Source organism: Stegastes partitus, unplaced genomic scaffold (assembly GCF_000690725.1).
Source record: "Stegastes partitus isolate 25-593 unplaced genomic scaffold, Stegastes_partitus-1.0.2 Scaffold1305, whole genome shotgun sequence".
NCBI classification, from domain to species: Eukaryota; Metazoa; Chordata; class Actinopteri; family Pomacentridae; genus Stegastes; species Stegastes partitus.
In genome coordinates, this window is record NW_007579036.1 from 129573 (window position 1) to 148773 (window position 19201).

General features: G+C 41.0%; 1 protein-coding gene across 1 annotated transcript in view; it reads left to right on the forward strand.

The window, feature by feature from the left end:
* The window catches only part of dpp10 (dipeptidyl peptidase like 10), a 114267-nt gene that overhangs the window by 49654 nt on the left and 45412 nt on the right, over positions 1–19201 (forward strand). The window contains exon 4 of the mRNA XM_008298324.1: positions 303–377. Coding sequence (XP_008296546.1) covers positions 303–377 — 75 coding nt within the window. The remainder of the gene's footprint in view (positions 1–302; positions 378–19201) is intronic.

Genomic DNA, 19201 nt, shown 5'->3' on the forward strand with positions numbered 1-19201 from the left:
TACTCATTATTTATTTTCCACATTGGTTGCCGACCCCTGGATTACCACCAATGGAAATATTTGTTCTGATAATTCCAGATGTGAGATATTTCTAAGATGCAGTGAAGCACGGTGTCTGCTTCAAGGAAACATTTACTTCCAGGCTCTATAAGGGTTATTTCGAAACATCCTAAACATCCTTTAAGATGGCTAGAAAAGCTCCAGGAGACCGTCTCATGAAGCTTCTATTATTGTATAATTGATATTTGCCATTTTATATGTATTTATCCTTCTCCTGTCTCTTTGTGTGTCATTCCCTCTAGGTTAATTTCAACGTGGCCAAGTATTCCGTCTCCCCTGACCTGAAATACGTCCTCTTCGCGTATGATGTGAAACAGGTAAGCCTCCTAAAAAGACTCTTCCTGACGATCTGTCATGCTGACAGTCACCACACTCTCATTCCTGCAGATAGAATTCATGGAAGATGTAACAGTGTGTGCAGATAACCAGGGAGAAAATGCAAAAGGCCGGTTTCGGAGAGATCTGTTCAGTTGACGTTCATGTATTTTTTTTTTATTCTGTTTATTGTCTGCACAGCGTAGTTATTGAGTATTGTAGTGTAAGCAGACAGCCAGCCTTTTGTGCACAGTGGGCTCAGGGTGGAGCGATCGATCGGCTGCTGCAGGAAAAATGAGTCAAATCATTTACTTGAAGTCGCAGCGAAACAGAATTTAGAGCAGCTTTCTCTTCTGTGACAGTGAAACAGAATACGTGTGCAGGGTATAATTCACCGCTTGGACGCTTCCCTCACCTGCACCGCATGTGAAGGAGTAGAGAGGAGGAGGAGGAGGAGGATGTCCAGGCACTGTTAATGTGATCCAGGTTTATATATGACACCTCTCAGATAAAGACAATCATTTACATCTTTTAAGGAGAGAGAAAAGTGAGAGGTTCTAGTGTTGGAAGTACTCAAAAATGAAATTCAAGTGGAAGTGTAGGATAATACTTATGGAGGAAAAGAAGTCAGAGACAGCCTGAGGGGGAAAAAAAAAAAAAAAGGCTAAGACGGGAGATAGGAAAGAATCCTCGGACCGAAGCCGCGAGGTGATCGATGGAAACTTTCTGTCGAGTTTCCCCCGAACATCCCCCCGGATCACCATGGTGATGCGGGAGAAGTGGGTTGTGCTATAGTAGGTCTGAGCGCCGGGATGACAGAAACGTAACGATATTTAAAGAACAGCATCCAGGGAGCGACTGGCTCAGGTAGCGTGGCTGTGAAAAGGATGGTGGATGTGGAGACTTTTGACTGTGTGGGAAGGAGAAGCTACAAAGTGAGACGAGAAGGAACAGAGACAGAACACGGCATGAAAGATGGAGCTACCTGGATTCTGTGGTGGTAATTTCAGCTCCTGTACATCCTCTGTTAACGATATATTGTATGAGTACAATCTGTAAAATAAGTAGGATTTAAACTCCAGTAGGAAACACTCAAGCAAACTGAATTGTACTTACAGTAGGAACCGATCTGTATTGAAATAAAACAGTGTTCTACAATCATTCTAACACAATGATATTGCTGCCTTTTCCCACAAGTTTTCTATTATCGCGCAATAAAATTTAATCTAAGAGCAGTTTCTGAAAAGGGAACACAAAGTCTCACACACACAGAGCGCACATTGGCAACTGAAAGATAATGGCAAGAAATCCATCAGTAAGCTGGTACGAGACCTCTCCTCCCTCACCACCCTCCTCGGCGGATTTAAATAGATCTGGTGCTGGAAAATGAACTGATCCAATTATCCAATTGCGGTACCAAAAAACTCCCTGGCCCAAATACGGGCCGAGAGGAAAATTCTGCGATGTGTTGTGAATGTGTTGTTCCATTCTGAATCAAACTGTACGGCGTTAAGAAAGCGGCCAGCAATCGTTTGAAAATACCACAGCGACGGCGACAATAGCTCCTGCAGCTTCCTACCTTTTTTTTTTTTTGCCATCTACAGGGTCGCATGCTTTTTTTTAATGTCTCTGTAGGAGTCCAAAAAACTAAATGCTTCCAATCTTTTAGTCTTAAAAAAAGAAGGAGGTGGATGTTAAGGAATGTAGTGAATGCAGCATCGTCTGTGCATCATCTGCTATTATTACGACTCATGTTAGGATTATTATCATCACTACTGCTAATACTAGTGCTACTACTAACAATAACAATATGTGGTGTGCATACCACAATTAATGCAACAATGGGTGACTTAAAGGGCTTTTCATTAAAAATCAATTATGTCTGATGCCTGTAAATTACATGAAATTACAAACTACTTGATTGCAAGCCTGAAAAAATCCACTGTAAGGTTTTTTTCAGGTTTCTACTGAATCAGAGGATGTAACACGTCTTAGTTCTGCTCTATGAGGATGCCGGAGGTGGACACACTGTAATAAATGATGCTGTTGTCAAGTAGATTTTAAATCGTCTATTTGGGGGAAAAGGTGAACATTGTTGTCCATAAAGTTGGATTTTTATTTTTTTTTACCTCTTCTCATGGAATGATTGTGAAAAATCCTGATAGATAAAGTGTATATCTTAAAACTTTATTGATATCACAATATACGCACAATATATATCACAGTAAAAATGAAACCACAATCAACTTTTGCAAATTGTGTATTCAGTTTAAAGTAAATTGGGGGTATTGAAAAATAGGATTAAAGGTTTTGTTTCAATTTTTCAACCTTCGTCCATTTAACAGGAAACACATATTAGAAGGGATTTCATGCATAACAATGTCCAATATTACTCTTTCAAATGTCACTAATATTGAGTATGGCCACCACTGACACGGATCAATGCGTTAAGACATGGTGGCATAGTGTCCACCAGCTTGCTGATGGTGTCAATGGGCAGGACGTCCCACTCTTCGGTCAGATCTCGTAGTCAGAATTTGTTCCACCTGGTAACTGGGACTCAGTATGTAATCATTGCACTAGTAGAAGTGATTACTGATGAGTATAAATAGAAATAAAAAGAGGAATGTGTCTGAAAACAAAAGTTATTCCAACTTTATGGGTAATGGTGTGTATACATGTTCTCGATTTTCTCAATAAATAGTTATGAGTCCATTAAAAGATTTAAAAGTAAAACCTTCAAATGAATCATGCTGTAGTGTTTTTCTCTATGTTAAGTTGTGGTTAGAAGATGTTCTACTTCATTTTTAAATTTAGATTTGCTGTCATGACTGAATTTCCCTGAGCTTTGTGGAACCTCTGACTCGCTTCGCTAAAATAACCGGTCAAAACTTTTCGATCGTTCTCATCGATAAAACGTGGAGAACAAGTGTAATTTCGAGCACTGAATTCAGCGAGCCAGGTGAGCTTTGAGCATGTGCAGAAGACGGTGAGACATTCAAGTGGAAGCGTACGATTTCTTTTTTGTGACGTCACGGTGCTTTATCTACGCTCTCAGCATCCCGACTCGTCCCCGTGCACGCGGAGAATCGAACGGCGACGCCATCACCGCTCCGAAGACGACTCCTCAGGCCACCGAGCGCGCCGACTCCTCATTCCTCCCGTCACTTAAATCTTGTATTTCGCTCGGTTGTAACAAAAGAAACATCCCGGCGCCGTGGAGACGGAGCCAACCCCAAACACGCTGTTGAATAAACATCGGCGCCACGGTCCTCGGGGGCCTAATAAATTTTGACGAGGGCCGGGGTCAGGGGGTGATTAAAATTCCACAGTGGCCCGTTGGAGACTGGCAGGTCACATTCATTCACTAATAGAGCAGCGGGGCAAGCTTGAACCATAATTACCAGCTTTCCATCAGAAAAGAGTAGATGCAAAATGAGATATGCAAATTGGACCCTCCACTCTGGAAGGGATCAACTGGGAGGATTAGTGACAAGGCGATTAATCAGAGCTGATTTGCATATTTTGCATGAAGGGTTAGAGTTACAATTTGGAACAATGCAGCCAATAGCCAGGAGCCCGGCTTTATTTTTAGCACAAGGTTAAACTGAATGAAGGATCTAGCAGGAATTGTTCTCTTGGCCTATTTCTAGTCTTGTCTTTGCTGTTAATACACATATTCTTAAATCATTCTGCAGCACTTGCTCCTTTTGTCGGAGGGCGATTTACAGAAAAGGTTAAAAGAAAACCCTCCTAGATACACTGCACTCCCCAGGTCTCCAAACGATTCTGCATCTCGAAGCTTTCAGAAGAAAAGCACACGGCCAAGAGGAAGCTGTCGGAAAATCCAATGCACGAGAACACAATGCGAAACCTGCTAATACGGTTATTTGCTTTCGGATGCGAGCTTCAGAGGCCGTGAATCCATAATCTTTACTTCTCTCGCTTCGATTTGAATTCGTGGGCTTTGACGCCCGGACTTGCTCGAGACTTAACTGCCTGAAGACTCGACTCGAGCTCAGGAGACTGGATTCGGTGACCCATGAATATTAAAACGTGTTGTGCTGTGCGTTTTGCCTCTTGAAGTGCGGATGAATAATTAATAACATAACCGGGATGCGTGCGTCTGAGAAGAACGCTGCTGCTGCTGCATGAACTACAAATGAGAGTCGAAGAATTGGGCTTTTATTTTGAAATGAATCACACATAATAATTAAAGTCTCCTACCTTTATAATCGACTGTTTTGCAAATCACTGTGAGCAGATCCCTCATGTGCTGCATGTTGTTTTTAGGTATTAAGAGCTTTTGGTAATTCATGCAAAATACTTTAGATTTGTTGTTTTGTTTTTTTCCTTTTCTATTGTACAAATTCCAGTAATTCCAGCTGAAGACTAGAATGCACCTGCTGCACCAGTAATCAGTGTTAGCATTAGAAGTTGTAAAGTGTATTGGAAATCATATAAGTGAGCGTCACTTTGTGTTGCACTGCTTTAATTAGCGCTTAATAACTTCACACATGAACCTCATATAACCTTATACATTCATAATTTATTAATTACCATGGAAACGGTGGGAGTAGAATACACATTTGTTCAACTGATTAGCACTTTTTATTGCAGTTGATTAAATATGAACGATAAAAAGACAGTTTTGATGGTCACAGGATACATTTGATTGTTATAAAAATGAAAAAGAAGGTGGAAGATAGTTTTATCGCCTGTACGGACTTCTGATTTTAGATGTATGTAGCTTGTACGTCGCCAGTACTTGTAAGATAAAGACCTTAGTTTTGGTCAACGGTTTAGTCATGGGCTCTGTGTTCAACTGGGAAAACTTTAGTATTGTTTCAGCTTTAATATAGAAGAACCCAGACTAAGTAGATTGTTAAGGTATGTAAAAATAAAATAAAATAAAATACCAGTCAGTATCCATTAGTTTCTTATATACGTAGATTATTTTCTTTTTTGGCTGCTTCAGAAGTTCATTAATTCTGTGTTTCAAACTGATGTGACGACTCAGACGATCACACAGTCAAAGCCATAAAGTTTCACCAAATCAGCAGCTATTACTGTAATTTATAACTAAGCCCCGGGTCTTTTTTTTTTTTTTTAGAAAATTAGGAAATGTGCGTTACTAGACTAACACCGTAAAACGAAGCATCACTTTTACCCATCAAGTCGTTTTATTTCCACATTGCTTATTCAAAACCATTTCTTTTTTTTTTGTAATAGCAGACACTTTAAAACCAGGATAGTTTTGATAATTAACAAATATATGGTTGGTGCTGCTGATAACAGCTGAAGTGGAACGCCAATTAAAGCCCTTTCATCCAATCAAAGTCGGACTTTTTTTCCCTTAACTTTCTCCATATTTTGGTGTAATTCATATTTTAGTTCTGTAATCCTGGAAACCTTCTGATTTAGACGTGATCGACTGTTACTCATTCTTCTCTGCTGCTCTTTATGCATTTAATCTGTATGTTTTTATCACTATTTATCTGTTTATCCTGGATCTGCTGTTGCTCTAGCTGTTTTTAAGGGCCCATGTTGATCTTCTCTTTGTGACTTTGAGCTGTTAAAGGTGCCACATGAATGATCTTTACTTACTAAAGCGACAAACAACAACCTTGACACTTTTGTGATAAAGACAACAATTTTTTCTGGGAAAATCAAACCGCTTTCCTAATTGGTTCATCTCTGGTAAAGTAATAAAATGACTGTGCTTTGTGTCTAATTTTAGCTTTTCCTGTAGAGACGTGACAGTTTCTCATCTTTTCTTCTCTTAAATGTAATCATGTGTTTTGATTCAGACGTGACAATTTGTTTCTGCTGCATTTTTTTAACAAGGTGTAAATAAATTGTTGTCAGCAGCAACGACGCCGTGGCCTGAGCCTCATCTTGAGCAAAACACATGTGAAAGCAATGTTTTAGTCGTCTGTACCGCTTCACTGTCTTGGTGATCCACGTATGTGCACAACGGCACGGTACAGCGTGGGAGACGCTTGACCATGGGTGGGCAGGAACAGATGATTGGAACGGCTACAGTCCTTTTCCTGTCCAAGATAAAGAGACACAGAGCTGTTGGCAGGCTCAGAATCATCTGGAAGGCAGGAGGCTCGGTTGGGCTCACTCAGGCTCTCGGGCCTCGGGCGGCGGCGGCGGCACATCGGTCAGCAGGCGGCGGAGACGGAGAGCAGATCAGCACCTCATTTGTGGCTGCGCCTTGTGATGTTACATCATCTGCTTGTGGCTGTCGCATCGCATCGGTTTCAATCATCCTCAGAATCGTTTCTGACGTTTCAAAGGCGTGCAGAGTCGAACTGGGCTTCATGTCGCAGGTGTCTCATAAAAAAACGATGAAAGCAAACAATTTACCTTCGCTATTCCGGCGGCCCACCCTGTTAGCTCCTGCTCACCGAGGAGAGCCCGTCTTGTATCGCTGCAGAGCAGAAGGACGGGAAGCCTTTTCCCACAAATGCTGCTTTAGATGAGAATAACACTTGTGACCATGGCAACGGTACACAAAGACGACGACGACGGCTGAAACCTCAAACTTATTTATTTTTATTCAAAATGCCAAAACTGAGACTAAAATGCCACTAATTAATATTGTTTGTTGTTCAGTTGACAAACACTTAATTGGAGTGAAATAAAATGCACATTCGGTGCCAGAATGAACACGACTTTTTGGCAATTAATCTAAGAACAGCCACTTTATTGTAGTAGAGCTCGTGCTATTTTTATACTATTTAAATGATCTAAAGCAGTTTAAAGTAGGAATAAATGCAGAATTATTGCATACAGTTTGACACAGTTAACAACCTAGTGTACTTTTTGTATTAAAGAAATTAGAATTTAGCTTGTAAACGTCGCCTTGTATCCCTTCATATACAAAAACACATCGTTTACTACATTTCCATTTGGTGTTCAAGCCCCATCAACAGCGTATAAAGGACAGACGTAGCAGCTGTGATGATGCCCGCTGGTTCAAGGAAGAATCGAGTTCAGATTGCACCACTTTTGTCTTTTCAACTGCAGCCGGCGAGGCCTGGTAGAGACCTGTCAATCACAAGGTAGCTCCGCCTTAAAACATGTCCTGCTCTGACGTGTGTTTTGCTCTAAATGGGAACGTAATGAACAAAATGAACATCGTGCTGCATTAAAGGAGACGTTAGACTAATGTTTGAGATCACAACTTGATTCAGAACATGTTTACTTAGGAAGGAATGAAGGTAGATGTAGGGTGATTTTCACATCGACTTCTGTACATTCTGACTTCTTCTTGCAACCGGCGGAGTCGCCCCCTGCTGGCTGTATGTGGGGATACATCACTTTTCTATTGGCTTCACTTTTCAGACCTGATGGTTCCGTCCATCTTGTATATTAATAACGTATCAGTACAGCAAAAGGAGGCTTATTTGTAATTCTTTTGATTTGGACATGTGAATCAGAATCTGTTTTATTGTCTTTATGCGTCTTTTATACAAATATACATACAAATAACAGTGATATAGATACAGAGTGATATGTACGGAAACACAACAATATAAATTAGCAGTGCAAAGAGATATTAATGGTGATTTGTTGTGCACAACTGCAGGTGAGGTAGCTAAGCACGGTGCGTAAATGTGCTTCTAAATGTGCATTTTTAGTCGCAAATGTGGGTGAAGCGTGTGCACTGTGGAGCTCTGGTCCATTTTCATTGCAGTTTGAACTCCACAATGCAAGGAACTGTTGGTATTTTTTTACCCTGCAGCGTAGAACTGCGGACTTACAAACGGCGTATAGAAAAGGGTGTGAAAAGTCAGCCAGCGAGCGAATGCATGAGCAGGGACTTTGGGAGTGAGCTTGATTCAAAATAAACTACAGCGTGTTTGTTTATGGTAATGAAGGGACATGTGGCTCATTAATGTTTTCTAACAGTTGGACAACAATGGAGCTCCGCGGCGCAGAGGAATATATCAGGCTTTGTATATATACACAATAGTTGTAAGAGGGATCGCTTCATCTGCGGTTTAAAGTCTTTTCATGGAATTTATTAACAACAGTTCGTCCATAGCTGGTAGGTTTCAGTGTGTTTGTGTTCGCCATCTGACTTGCAACCTGTTGCTTCAGCCTACCGCATCCCGGGACACTTTCCAACTCCCTCTAAGTGTAAAGAACATTACCAAATGAGTCAAGTCGTTGCTCTCCGACAAACGCTCATAAAGTAATTATAATATCACAGCAAAGAGAACAGCTCTCACTCTGTACAGTTTGTTCTTCATTAAATCCCGCAGCAGCTATAAATATGCAGAGCTGATCGGCCTTAGCGGACGACACCTCCGATGTGTATTATTTACGATGTTTCGGTACATCCTGTGTGGACGCTGCCCACAGCGGTCAAAATAGCTGACAACAGTGTGTGACTTATTCATGACCGAGGCTCGGCCAGAAATACAAATGAAGGCAAGGAATGTGCTGAACTTTTGTTTAAGAGACGGACCAGAGTCACAAGTTTAATGCTGTTTTGTTTTAGAATTTTAAAAACCCTCTCCCATTTATATTTAAACCTGTAAAACACATCCTAAAGTTTCATTTTCCCTGAAAACACTTCCCTCCTGCCTTAAGCAGTCCTGGATATAACCATGTTACACAACAGCAGGTAGAAATGTTAAAGTGCTTCAAACCACAAGCAACAATCCACATTTACTGCTGCTCTCCATCTGCTGTCCTGCTATCCTCCATCCCCTCTCTCACCCCAACTGGTCGAGGCCAATGGCCGCCCTCCCTGAGCCTGGTTCTGTCAGAGGTTTTCCCTCCCATTGGGGATTTTTTTTTTGTTTCTTCCCACCGTTGCCGACCGCTTGCTCAAATTCGTAAGGTCAGATGACATATGTTCTAAACTGCACTATATGAATGAAACTGAGTTGAATTGAACCAGACACTGATTCTAAAGCGTGATAATATCGAAAGTTCCACCCTAGAAGTTGACAGGATTGGTTTCTTATGGGTTGCTGCATATGAAACCCCAGAAGTCTGAATCCATACTTAAGAGACCGTCAGTTTTAAGGTGGAAACACTCGCCCACTGCTGCTTATTTCAGTTTATAAAACGACACATACAGACACATTAACAAGGCAAAAAGTTTATTTATTTATTTTTATTTTTTACTGGACAGGGTTAACAACAACCCCCTGATATCCAAATAGCACCCTGCTAGCTGCATCACCACCTCATATGCAATTGTTGAAATCGGCTTTCACACTCCGGACCAATAAATGTAATAGGTGGCAATCTGAACTGCGATCTGCTGAATCTTCCAGTAATATCCTTATTAACCTGAATGGTTTTTTACTGCACAGATTCACGGTTTCTACAGTGAAAACGTTCAGAACAAAGCAGTCAATCTGAGGAAGAATCAGCACCGCTAGAGCTTTATTCTGGACAATCGAGAGCATTATTAGTCAACATGTTTTAAATATGCTTCTTAATGCAGTAGTATTTGCAGCAGTGGTGTTACTCCAAGCATAAACTGACCTCAAGTAAATCAAATAATAAGGCGACAGACAGCCTAACAACAAAAGCATTATTAATATTCCTAAGTGTATACGTTATTGTTGCATTAGTGCAAAGACGTGTATTTTTTTTTTTCTTTTGTGAATGGCAGGAATGTGAGTCATTCCTGAACCATAAATGTAATACAAAAGACAGTAATAATCATGAATTGTGGTGTTGTGTTATTGTCCTTTGGTACTTCACAGAGCTGTAGGAGCTGTAGACTTTTTTTTCTTCCTGCAAATTCATTCAACAAAGGTTCAAAGAGTGTACATACAAATAAAACAAAATAAAGAACTGGTTGGACTTCTTTCTAGTAAAATGGGGCGATTTGGATAGACGTAGTTTGAACTCTGAAATGCCACCGAAAGGTGAATTTCATTTAGTTTGTGGTATTGCATTAAAGCTGCAACACATCATCCTGGAAGCAGTCTTTGTTCATTTGGACAATCACATCTAGAACACAATACTCCAATAAAATATTCATAATATATATAAACTGAAGACTTTATGACTTCCAGCGAGTATTTTAATTAAAATATCTTCTGTGTCATCTTTTCTCTTGGTTACACAGAAAATTAACAACAACAATAATAATCAACATATCTGCAAATAATAGCATTTGATATTAACTGAATCTTTAAAAAAATACTTTCCGTTTTGGACACATGCCATCGCCCATTTAAAGCACAAACAGAATGACTGAAAACAAACCGTTTTCTAACATAAACTGCTTAAATGCATGTGATACGCAGGATGTGGTGTAAAGCGTGGTTACTGCATCCAGCTGACAAGAATACATTAAAACATCCTTAATCCTTACAAAACAATAAATTCCATTACAGTAGAGCCTCTCCTGGTTCACTGCTGTGCATCTAGTCTGCTTTTCCCTACAGTATTCTGTAATCATAACAAAAATACATAAATACAGTTTCATTGTTGTCTCATTGAAAGCATTAGGCTTGTAAACGCATTGTGGTGGGATCGGCTCAATGTTTAGCATATGAATGTGAATCCTTTTTGTCAGTCAGGTGCCAGAATGTATTCACGCTGCACAATAGCAGCTCGTGTGTCTGCGTGAGGTCCGCTGAGTGTTGTCAAGACTTTACGCAGCATCATCCAGCTTCTGTGTGTTTTGTATAATTTACTGAGCAGACTGAAGTCAGCTTTGTATTATATAAATCATTCAGCGTTATTTCTTTTTTAAATGTTTTATTTCTCCCCCCCTCTCCTTTCTAATGGCTTTAATGTGACTTGCTGTAAACGCCGCGCTTTCATCTGTGAATTACACCCAGAAGTTAATTGCTAACCTGTAATGAATGATGAAAAGAATCGCAAAGGGTCCAGGACTTGCTCTAAAATGAGCAACCCGCTCTCCTGCTAATCACACACTTTGATCCCCATGCAGGCTTTGAACTGATAAATTATTCTATAGAGTGTGGGTTGTGAGCTGCAGCGGGTTTGAGTCGGCTGTATGGATCTTTCCTGAAGGTTTCTCTTTTCTTTTGCGAGGTGCTGGAGAAAGCTCTCGTAGCGTCGTCTATCTGTAGGATTACATAGCGCTATCTGACTACATCTGAATCTGGCAGTGATTAAGCTTGATAAAAGCTTATAATCTCCAGGATTGCTGTTTGTCACCAACAGGCTTGTGTGTTGTTGTTGTTTTTTTTAAGTCATGTCGACATCTTGTAATGCTGAGAATCTTCCTCGTGGCGTTTCCCCTCTATGGGTTTTATTGTCTTTAGATTTTATTTTATTTGTCTCAGTCATCCACGTTCAAATCTGGTGGGACGCATTTGCCGTTCACTCGCTCTCTGGATATGCGTGTTTTCTTTCCTTTTTCTCCCTAAAGAAAAGGAAAAAATTAAAAAATAGATAATTAGCTTCCATCTATAAATGCGCAGAAGTGCGTGGGTTTGCGGTTGACAGACTTTTTGCTAAATCTGACAGCCTCCACTGTTTACACGTCAAGGCGTGACTGGGTGGAATGCTTGCATTTGTTCCCTGTTTTTTTGTTTGTTTTTTCCAGCTTCACCAGTAGACTGCAAAAAAAAAAACTTTCTGCTTACGTCTGGCTGTCAGGTTGAAGAGCCATTTTCCTCCAGCTTGGCCTTTAGAGCGAACGCCGAACGACGCCGATGGAGTTGTTACAAAAACAATTTGTCATTTTCCATTTTCATAGGAGATGAGTTCATATTCCCCGTGTCCCACCTTGAGGGAAAAAAAAACTGCTGATAAAAGAACAAATGAGCTAAGTGGCAAATGCGAGTGGGGATTCGCGGATGTAATGGCGAAAAAACAAAAAGGGGGACGACGAGACGGAGACTATCTCTGCTGTGTCAGCTGAGCCCACCTGGTATTTTATGGAAAAAAAAAAAAAACAACACAAATATTCTCCTTGTGTATAATGTTATGATGGAAAGCAGCACCTGTGTCCCAAAGCAGCATATCTGTATTCTGGTTCTCTGTAAATAAATAAATATAAAAAGAGTGGTGGCTGCTGCAGTGAATGGTGATAGCAACTGTTTTTCGTCAATTATTATTTTATTTTTTTCAATTAGACGGATGAAATACAAACTACGTCTGTCATTTACGTTGTTAAAGCACAAAACAATGGTGTCCTTAAACGCCTCCGATGCTGAAGAACGCACAGAATACTGGGGAACATGTGAGCAAAGGGCAAATGGAAAGCAGCGCGAGTAAGGTCAACACAGCAGATGAAATTGAAGTCATACAGAAAAACAAACACTGCGCAGGCCTCAGCGATGTAGGAAGATATACACTGTGAGATGAGAATATTCCTATCTTTTATCTGTGTTGTTACAAATCAATAGGCAGGACACACACACACACACACACACACACACACACACACACTGTCTTTATCTAAAGCTTTATGTTGGCACATTTATTGAAAACAGCAAACCAAGACCTGCATCAAGTGTACCTACTTCAGGGGTCGCATGCGGCTCTTTCATACATCTGCTGCGGCTCCTTGTGGCTTTTGGAAAATAAATAATGAGTATTTACCTTTAATGTATCTTATTTTAGTTCGTTAGTTTTTAAAATGTAATTCTTAGTTTGAAGATTATGGTGATCTAGTAACATTAAAACTAAAATGTGTTTATTCTCTTTGTCGCTCAAAATATGCGTCACAACCACCGATGTGCGACACCCACCGGTAGCGCAGTGTTGCCAACTTGGTGATTTTCCAAATCCTCACGGCGACTTTTTTTTTTTTTTTTTGTCAAAAGCGACTAGCGGCAAATCTAGCGACTCTTTCTGGTGTGCTGGAGGCTCTGATGTGAAAATCGTTCTGCAGTTACAGTCCTCAGTGAGCAGCGGTGCTGCCGTGAGCTCCTCCCGTCCCAAAGCGCTCACAGACGGTCAGGAGTCTGGTCAGCAGTCCCAGCTGCAGTCAACAGGTCAACCAGACTTCCTTGTTTACTTTGCTGCAGGTGGATATATTTAAGTTTGGCTTTTTATCTCATAAATACGAGGAGGACTCAAATAGACGTTGAGTATTTATTTGAAAGTAACCTTCAACTCAGTGTCCTTTTTTTTTTTTTCTAGAGTTCAGAATGTTTTTGTTGCAGGAATAACATTTCGTTTTCTCTGTAGCAGTTCATTGTTTTCATAAATGTGAGTTGTGTGTGGTTTTTTTATACGTAGCATAAAGGTAAAACGATATATGCAATGTTATCTTCATTTTAGGGTTTTGTGGCTCCCGGTGTTTTCTTTTCCCTGGGTATCGGCTCCAGATGGCTCTTTGAGTGTTTAAGGTTGCCGAACCCTGGTCTAGTTGATTCACACCTTTTGACCAATCAGAATCCAGAATAGATTGATGCTCAACAAAGAATCCATAACTGCAGCTTGAGTGATGTGAGCAGGCACCCTGGGCGGCGCCTTGCCGAGGCCACAGGGCACCGCACACACACAAAAAGGAAACTGATGTGAGTCAATTAACCTTGTCAGAGCGGCCACCGTGTTCCGAGATTGCATTAGTACTTCACTAATGCAATTAGTAAAATTGCCGCCCTTCTCAAGCCTCGGCCTTGTGACTCACTCATCGCACTTGATCAATCCGGCGAGGAGTCAAACTGGGAGCAAAGGACACCTGAGTCATTCAGGAATACCACTTAAGAAACAGACACAGGCGACACCGCATCATTTAACACACCTGCACATGCCCTCGCTCCGAAGAATAAGATACACGCCGAACACCATCGAGGCCAGCGAGACCGAAGAAGAAAGGCGCTGTTTTGGAGTTAAAACTGCTGCTGCACTTCTGTGAGGCTACAGCATCCAGCCTGTTGTCATCTGCTGCACACACACACACACACACACACCATGGCAGCAGCGCTTTGCATCACGCAAGACAGCTTTTGATAGAAAAACCTGCCACACACCTCACAAGCGATGGACGCCGGCCACACAGTCCTCCTACACACATTAATTAGCGGGCGGCTTGCACTCCTGAGAGTCTCGAATTCGGTCTAAATGAGGACATTGCAGAAACGGTGAAGGACAAAGTCAGGAACGGCACACGTCGGCTTTACACGAGGTCGTAGACGATGTTTTCAGCCACACGTCGGACATGTAGGTCTTTCACTGAAGCTTGTCTGACTGGAGGGGAGACGCAGCTGCTGCCTGCTCAGCTGTGTCCTGGTAGACACTGTATGTGCAGCTCTGCTGTTCAACATTTTACCATCGAAGGTTTAAAAGCTTTTGCTGTGCTGACCCTTGAATATTCAGGATCACCCCTGTTCTCCACTCCTACACCTTGATCCACTGGTGTCACCCACATAATCAGGCCCAGGGTGTGAAGTAAGCCAGAAGCACCACCTAAATATCCACTGAGTTGGTTTTCCCTCTTAACCCTGAATTTCTACTTTACACCAAATACAAGTCACTAAAAAGCATATTTAACTGTCTGATTGTTAACAACACAAACACAGAGCAGTGTAGCCAAACAATTTTTTTGCTACCAATATGAAGTCAATGGAGTTTTTATTTGATTTTATTTCACTTGAATTTGTTTTGAGCAGAGGGTGAAGCACTTTTAGCATTTTGTGAAGTTGGAAATTTGAATCTGGGACCTTGGACCTCGGCGAAGATGGAAAAACTCGTTCGATCCGCGCCAGACGCAGGCCGACGGTGCGTTCGTGTGTAAATGGAGGCGTTACAAAGGAAAGCTGGTGCAGAAACACAAGCGACGAAGGTCCCAAGCACAAAGCTTTGTACCTGTAAGTGCGCCTACAGTCAACATTACCATGGCAACCGAACAACCACACAATGCTGCACAGTGTCACCGGCACGTATCCTGCAGCACAAAGCTTTGTCATTCTGCGGTAGCCATTTGGCCAACATGTTTCTTCCACCGCGCTGATCTGTCCAGGGAGCTGCTCCCAGTAAGCTATCGATTTTCTCTTTACTTATAAGTGGGCTGATGTCGGGCAGGGAAGAGGAGGCTCAGGTACACTTCTTCTTCTTCTCTAGTGACACTAGCAGGACACGCTTTATAGAGTCTGTGAGGGTTTTTCTCTTTTATTTCTGGTGTTGTGAAGACGTTGCAGTTTTTTTTTTTATCACACATTACCGCTTGGGTGCCCAGAGGAGAACCAGAACTTTTTGTTTTACAAGATGCGACTGATGCCACATATTTGGCGTACATACAGTGATGGTGATTCATTTTTAATTTTGTGTTACGTAAAGTCTAGGCTGTGAAATATAAGTCTGCATGTTTGAACTGTTATTGCAACCGTCCATCTCGTCCGTACTGACAGTGACGCAGAATCTAGTGAGAGGTAACAAATGGGAATTTTGACTAACTTAGACTGCTGAGGTCCCACATCAGATCTGTCTGGAACTAGGGACGCTCTGTGAGAACTGCAGATGTTTTTTTTTTGTTTGTTTTTTTTTCAGAACTTTGATGATTTCCCATAAGCTCAAGAAATGTCAACGTGACAGGCTGAGGCCAGTAAATGTGGCCACAAGCAAACTTTATTCATAAATCACTCTATGGCTGCAAAACAAAATCTTTTTTTTCTTTCATTTTTATTGCAACCACATTTTATTCATCATTCTGCAACACGATACAGTACAGTGCATCAATTCTATTTTTTCTTTTTCTGCTGAACTGCATTTGCCCCTAACTCCCCACAACCATCCCCTCCATACCCATAGGGAACAAAAATATCTTTAATTAAAGGCATATTTTTGCTTTATTCATGGCGAGAAAGCTGACAGTCGAAACATAGATTTGGGTTTATAATTTTCAATAACGTATTCTAAACCTAATGAGAACTTTTCTGAATGTTATGTTGCGATGGTTACGTGCCATAGATGACACCACTTCATTGTAGATTATAAATTCTGTGTGATTTGCTCAGAAAGCCCAGAATAGAGAAATGAAAAAGCATCCAGCATTTTCTATAGAACCCGCGACATAAAGCTACAGTTTGATGCACTTCTCACTGTGAGACGGGCGCGACACGCTATCAATCAAAGTTGGTCTGGATTTAACTTGTTTTGAGTGCTCCTATGATACAGTAGAGTATCAGCCAGACATGTGGTCCTCTCATCATTTACACACTTCACTCTAACAACAGTCCTCTCCCCTTTTATCCTTAAAAAAAAATCCAATCAAGTTATATATATATAAACTATGTAAATTATATACAGTAGCTTGCTTAAAACAACTAAAGTTGACCATGTTGGCAGACCAGGAGCAGCAAAAATATGCGCGACAAGCAAACCAGGATGTAGAAGTTTTGTTTACATCGCAGTTTAATCAGTAACGTGAACAGACGTCGCAGATCATCACATTTACGTCTCGTGGAAACCATGAGTTGCTGTTAAACACCTGCAGCTTAAAGACAAACTACAGTTCACACGTCGTTGGCTGTGGCTATGTCATGGAGAACTCATTTACTAACTGATTACATCATTAGGCTTATTTCATTGTTTTGTGTGTTTGCGTTGGGTTGCGACTACATCCTGGAGTTCACAGCTTCCATTACAACTTATAAACCTTCAGTGTCTTTTGACTGCAGTAACTGTGCAGCTGTTTTGCGTCCCTGCTTTTATAAATAGTTGGGGATGCAAAATGGCTCTGGCAGACCTGTTTGTCTCATTGCAGCTCATCGCAATTACTTTTATTTATTTATTTTTTACTTTTTCTTTTTAGAAATCAAAGTTTTAAACAAATGAAATAATGTCCAATTCTAAAACAAGGCAGATTGTTAGGATCAATTAAAATCATTAAAAACAAGTACGAGTGCATCTCAAACAATCAGCATGTCACAAAAAGTTGAATATTTTGCTTAAAGTACCATTGAAGCAGTATAAATATTGTGCATCTCTTGGTCTAGTTCAGTGCTCACAACCACAGTCGTGGGGAAGACCGCTGACTTGACAGTTGTCCAGAAGAAACGACGACAACAAATCCCCGTGTTCGGTCCCTTGTTGTGTTTAACTCACATCATCTGGCTGAGAGGTTCTCTGCAAGCAACATCTGTACTGAGTTTAGAGTTTACCAGTACTGTATCTTGACAAATGATCTGACTGGGTTATGAAAATGTCAGGAGCATCTCTCAGTTAAACATCTTTCATAGAAGCTTGTGTCGGCTTTATAATTCTGTATCTGGACTTGACTTTTTTTTGGAGCAGGTAGTTGCATAAGTGGTAAAGATAAACCATCTAAACATGTATCGTCACGCCATCTTTCTCATATCATATTTTCATTCTATTTTTTTGGCCTTTGTGCCTTTATTGATATGTAGTGAGAGAGAGACAGGAAAGTAGGGGAGAAGAATGGGGGGAGGACATGTGGGAAAGCGCCATGAGCGGGATTCAAACTCATGACCTCCACATTGGGACTGTAGCCCTGCACATGGGACGCCAGCTCAACCAGGTGAGCTATAGCAGCGCCCCATTTTCATTCTATTTTAAGGTTGTGCCATAGTTTGAGGTTAATTATAATGATGGTGGCCAAAAAGCCACCTTAGAATCTTGGGGAAAAAAACATTGTAAGGTTCAGTTTTTACGATAAAAATTCAAGCTGAAATTAAATTTTATTATTACTTGAGTTACATCAAAATGTTGGCAGCTGTAGCTAATACAACTCTAAGGAATTCAAAAGAATTATGATTTAATAAAAAAGACATAATGGGGTTAAACCTGAAGCCATCCAGCTTATCATCTTCGTCACATCAGCACCCGTTGCTATTAGTTTTGGGCACAATATTCAATTTCACGGCATTATATTTGGGTTTTGAAAATGTCACCACCTTTGTTGTTTTAGCATCAACTCAGCAGCAAAGGTCACTGAACCCGTGTGAGCTCCACACCTGATCTAATGTAGTAACGCTCAGCAGTTCGTTTGGGGCCTGTAAAGCCTTTTTTTTTTCTATTTCATGGCAGAAAAATCAGGAAGGTTCAGCCTGTTAAGGTTTGAGAATTATGTCTAATACCCCTCGAGGAATCCGGTTTTACTCCCAAGCACAGCTCTCCACAACAAAGCAAAGATATTTGTAATAATATCTGCAAATTTTTATTGAACGCGCTCAAGCCGTGTGCCAGCTGGAGCGCGCTCAGTGTGCACCGAGAAGTTACACTCTGCAGAAAGTTGATATGAGTCACTCGGAGCTCGGTGAATCCTCTCCTCCTCTCTGAGCAGTAATTCACTTTCTCTACGGACAGCAGTCTGTATTATTGATGTTCCGCCGTGTTGTTATTGGTCGTGCATGGGTGCTTTAGGCTCAGATCCAAAGCCTTATTGCAGTCTTTTATTATGCCTTTTAACTGCTGTGACATCTGCTTTGTTTCTTAAAAGGCACGTTGGAGAAAAATAAAGTCACATATCCCCTTTTCTTTAGGGGTTAGATACAATTGACACTGGCCTAGTATATTTTTATTCAGTGGCAAAGGAAACAAACTGTGACTGAAACACTGTGAAAGTTGATATGGTGAGCTTTTAAATGAACCTATGTTATCCTTCTAGATTGCTATTTAGCTGCTAAATGCAAAGCTATTTATCAGTCTTGCATTTAGTGTTGCTCAGGTAGTCTAAGGAGGGCTTTTAGACTTTTATTTCTGACACATATCTGTCTGCTGTATCCAAAACAACTTTATGAGAGTGATGAGACTGAACAAACAATAAAGGTGGTGCCAAAACCAAAACACTGAGCTGAACTTTGCTGACATACTCTGTAGAGGTGAGAGGAACTCCAGGTGATCGTTTCCTGTGGTTTGGTCACCATGAGCTCATGTGAGTCGTGTGATTAAT